Genomic DNA, 4,560 nt, shown 5'->3' on the forward strand with positions numbered 1-4,560 from the left:
GAACAGAAAGTGAGGGCCAAATTCTCTAATCCCTTGCTCAGATAAGTTGTTATTATCCATGGGAGCAAATCTGTTTATACCAACATACTCATCTGAGTACAGGTTGCAGAGTTGGGCTCTAAATCCCTGTATAACAAAGCCCTCATAACAATCTCGAGTTTGTTCCCAGAGCTCTAAATAAGCACCATTATGAAATGGCTTTGTGCTGGGTAAACACCATGGAAAGGAGTGGGCAGGCTCGGGGCTGAGCTGTGGGGACAGCAGGAAAACTCAGGTAAGTGTCTGGAAAAAAGCGGTCCGTACACAAAGTGAGCTTTGCAAGCAAGAATGAGGATGGATTTCCCCAATGTCCACACTTTCAGCATCCTGACTTTTCCCTTCCAAGTATGATCCGCTATTCAGACTCTGACACAGCAAACCGGCCCCTGCGTATCACGCTGACATGCAAGCCCAGGTCCCAAGTCATCGCGGCAGCTTAGCCTAGCTTGTTCCAGTTTTTTTTCTGTTTGAAACAGGATGTCAGCCTCCAGCTGCCAGCCAGCTTTGTGCTCGGAAAGTTGGTGCTTTTACAGCCAGACCTGATACCAGAGTTCAGGGAATTAACTGGAAGGTCTCAGTGCGCCCTTTTCCACAGACCTCTTTCTTTTCTTTTCTGAAAGAATTAATAAAAAGAGGGAGAGTGTCTAAAAACTGGTATTAATAGGCTGGTGTCCTTCAGGGAATCTGGTGAAATGCACTTGTCAGGAAACTGTAGACCGACGGGATGTCCCTGGCAGGCAGGGAAGCCAGCCTCTGGCTTTTTAATTGTGCATGGCACGATCTGAGTTCATAGGCACGACAGCAAATTGTGCTTTCACTGAAGAATCTTCCAAAATGAGCCAAGAGGAATCTCCAGACAGCAGAAGAAGGCACGTAAAAGTAAACTGATCAGTTTAGATAACATGCCACATTCTTGGTCAAGTAGACATGGTCTGATGCAGCTGGAACTCACAAGCATACAAACTCTGGGAATACAGCAAAAATCTCTCATATCCTTTTACAGGAACATTGCTGACTGGTGGAAAACATGCACAAGAAATCAACTGAGGGTGGGGAGAGGGAGATTGTGTAGTAAGTCTTCTGTCCTAGCTTTCTGATGTCGTCCATGGTGACTAGTAGCGGTGCTGGTACCCAGCCGCCGGGGTTGTGCTGCTTTCTATGTGTTTCAGATGACAGGAGTGACAAAGCAAATGTTCATCTAGTGGGTAACAGCGATGCCCATCTTCATCATTCAGCTCCATCCCACAATCCTGCAAAGAGAGACCGTTCAAATTATTGGAACATGTGTTTATCTTCCAGTGTCAACTTGGGTCTGGCTTCCAGGAAGGTGATTTTGTGACGAGGACAGAAGACACCCAGCCAAAAGCTCCTTCCTAGTAAGTCCAACATGTGCCATTACAAGGAAAGCATCTGACATAGGCATTCTGCGGGGCAGCCTTGTACAAATTTGTCTAGAGCAGTTTTATTCAATAAGCTGTATCTTGTGGCATGGTGCAACCCTATGTATTTTAAATGTGCTCGTGTCTCCTTACACTCTCAGGTAGGATTCACCTCTTCACATTACATTAATTACAGTTGTACTGATGTAAAACCAGCCTGCTGAGGCAGGGCCTCTTTTCACTGCATTATGAGCACAGTGAGAGAAGATGTCTATTTATTTTAATTCACAGAAGTATGAAGGCTCTTTGGGAAGCTTGGCACGGAGACCAAATGGTGTTTAAAGAGCTGGAATCTCTTGTAATGTTTTTGTGCAGCCATATCCTTTCTCCAGCCCCAGTGACACATTAATTTCCCATGAGAGTGAAAGTAACTTACACTGCACAGGATCAGTCATCACCTTAGCATTTTTGAACAATCTGACTTGGAAATCAGATAAACTAATGTGATCTGGAGCTCAAGGCTTCTGAAAGGCAGCAACAGAGCCTTACTACCACGTTTCCTTCATTAACAAATAAACTGCCAAGTTTAAAAGTGATAATTAACTCTCTGCCCATAACTTTATGGGTAGCAAATGAAATTGCAACCGAGACATATTGCTGCAAAAACTTCTGTCCTCAAACTAGAAATTTCTCAGGCACTGACAGAAAGGGTCACATGATGCTTGAATTGCTCATCTGCTGCCATTGGAAGGGAGAAGATTTATCTCCATCTTAAAAATAATAGTAGTTATCACAATATTAAGTGCCCACTCCCTGAGAAAGCTGCTGACCTACCTCACAGTGATAACATTCCACATGGTAATCCTTGTCCATGGACACAACCCGAATGGTCTCATCAGACCCCTGTAAGCATTCAAGCAAAAGAGAAATTAGAAGGATTACAGCAGGATCAGACACATGCACTCTGTAGATTGCTTCCTGCAACCACGTGAATGTTGCATGAATGAGGAAGTGCATTTGGGCTGCTGGTTGGACACCACAAATAAGTTCTGCCACCTGCAGTTATTTTTACAGTAAAGCTTCATCATTGACTGACTGCAGATACCCTCTACAATGTAACATCAGAAATGTAAAATTATCTCTGTTTAACAGTCACATCTATCTCAAATCATGCATTAATGATGTGGTAATTTCAATATATCACATTTGTCAGCATTTTAAATCAGTTTTGCCCAAGATTCATCTCCTCCAAGTATTAAAAGAAGTTAGTCCCAGAGGGGTCACACAGAGGTCATTCATGAGTGCCGTCAGCAGGTATTGACATGAAGGAAAGGTATCCTGAACATAAAACTAGCAGCGGTATAATCCTTCAGGAGATAGAAAAAGCAGCCTGGTCCAATAAGAATAAGCTTCATTATTGAGCAAAAGAAAGGTCACATCTCAAGAACAGCATATGAGCTTAGGTCAAAAGGTTGCACTCCGGAGGAAGCGATCATCTCTCCCTATCCGCATGGTCATTTGTCTGTACACAGGGTCAAGTGTGAAAGAGAGCAAGACCTGAGACACGACACGCCCTTCCTGAGGGGATATGGAATAAAAGGCTCTCACCTCAGAGGGCAGAATGGGAAGTCCACAGGCTGCACACTTTGGAGCTAAAACTCTGCAAGAGCAATGAGAAATTGAAGGCAAATTATAGGTCAATATAAAAAGAGAGGCCTGTGTGTTCACGGCGATAAAATGAAAAGCTGCAGCTGTAAATAACTTATCCACAGGAAAGCTTTGCACCCCAAGAACATAAATTCATTTTAGCATTGATTGTAAGTAATGCTTAGCATATGTTGATCAATCGAGCAAAACTTATACACTTAGTGCCAGGAAAAAAAAAAGCAAAACCCACTATAAAATTCTTGGCTGCCACTGACATATTTGGAAGACAGAATGAGGAGAAAGTTAGCAAGATCATCCCCAGAAAAACACATCAAAAGAAGTGGCAGCCTAAGGGCAGGAAACCTCAGAGAAAATACCGTGGGACTGTACGGTTCCTTAATGCCTTATAACACAATGTAACACGATAAATAAACAATTACATTAAATTGCAAGGAAATAGGCATCATTTCAGAGCAACGGTGGCACATGGAGGCAACTCTAATCTTGGCACAACACAGAACAGTTCCAGGGGCTGCCTGAGCAAAAAATTAATACTCTGCCTGCTTAGAAAACGGAGCAAGAAGCAAAGCAAGCCAGGACCCTCAAAATGTATGCAGCTCTAATATCGTAACTGCCAGCTAAGAGCACAGCCATTTTATTTTACTGTCTAAATGACAAGTGATTTTTTAAGTGGATTTATCAGTTTAATTTACAGCTGGATAAAAGTTTCGCCTTGCAGGTTCAGTGGTGATTCTTTAAAAGTCGAACTCAGCCCTTCAACGACTCAAGAAGTAATTCACATTGATTTCCACAGGCATTCACAGCCTTACTTTAGAGCGGACTGATTTCTTACATCACTGAACACTTCATGAGCACTATTTCTCACTATCTCTGCTTTGCAGAAGGGGCAGCTGAAGCCCAGGGGTTAAGTGACTTATTCAGAGTTACGCAGGAGTCAATGGCAGGACAAGAGGAGAGACATCAGGAATTTCTAAGGTCTAGCCCCATCCTCAAACTTCTAGCTTCTAACCCTGTTCCTATTTTACTAATGTGCACTTCCTAACTAGCTGAAAAGCTAAATTAGAGGCTTGTTGATTGGAGCATCTCTGCTGTTTATTTTGTCCTTACTTGTGGTAATCTCTGACACAGTAGATTTTGTTTTCAGAGTCTACAGTGAATGGCACACCATCCAGACACTCATTGCAGACCACGCATCGGAAGCAGCCTGGGTGGTACGATTTCCCTAGAGCCTGCAGGATCTGTAACAAACCAAGAGACAGAAAAAATGCTTGTGAACAGCCAAAGGTGAAAATAATAAACACACAGATTTACATCAGGCAATTCTGTGTATTCATCAGCGGGGCTGTGTCTTTTTTCAGGTACCTCATCTGAAAAATGAGTTAACAGGGATGGAAGGGGCAGCTGGAATCAGTATATATCACCTGGTTCCAGATAAATTAATTATTAGCATGGGTACGAAAACAATTTAGAGTGT

The 4,560-nt window shown here is 42.9% G+C and overlaps 1 protein-coding gene across 1 annotated transcript; it reads right to left on the reverse strand.

The window, feature by feature from the left end:
* Positions 1–695: 695 nt before the first annotated feature.
* LOC104623511 (LIM domain-containing protein 1-like) lies at positions 696–4,353 on the reverse strand (the record flags this gene model as incomplete). The annotated part of the gene is made up of 4 exons (XM_010290618.1): positions 696–1,289; positions 2,253–2,321; positions 3,027–3,078; positions 4,194–4,353. Coding segments are annotated over 4 exons (419 nt in total), but the record flags the coding sequence as incomplete, so codon positions are not given.
* Positions 4,354–4,560: the final 207 nt, after the last annotated feature.

The sequence above is a fragment of the Phaethon lepturus genome, unplaced genomic scaffold, assembly GCF_000687285.1.
Source record: "Phaethon lepturus isolate BGI_N335 unplaced genomic scaffold, ASM68728v1 scaffold46737, whole genome shotgun sequence".
In the NCBI taxonomy this organism is placed as follows: domain Eukaryota; kingdom Metazoa; phylum Chordata; class Aves; order Phaethontiformes; family Phaethontidae; genus Phaethon; species Phaethon lepturus.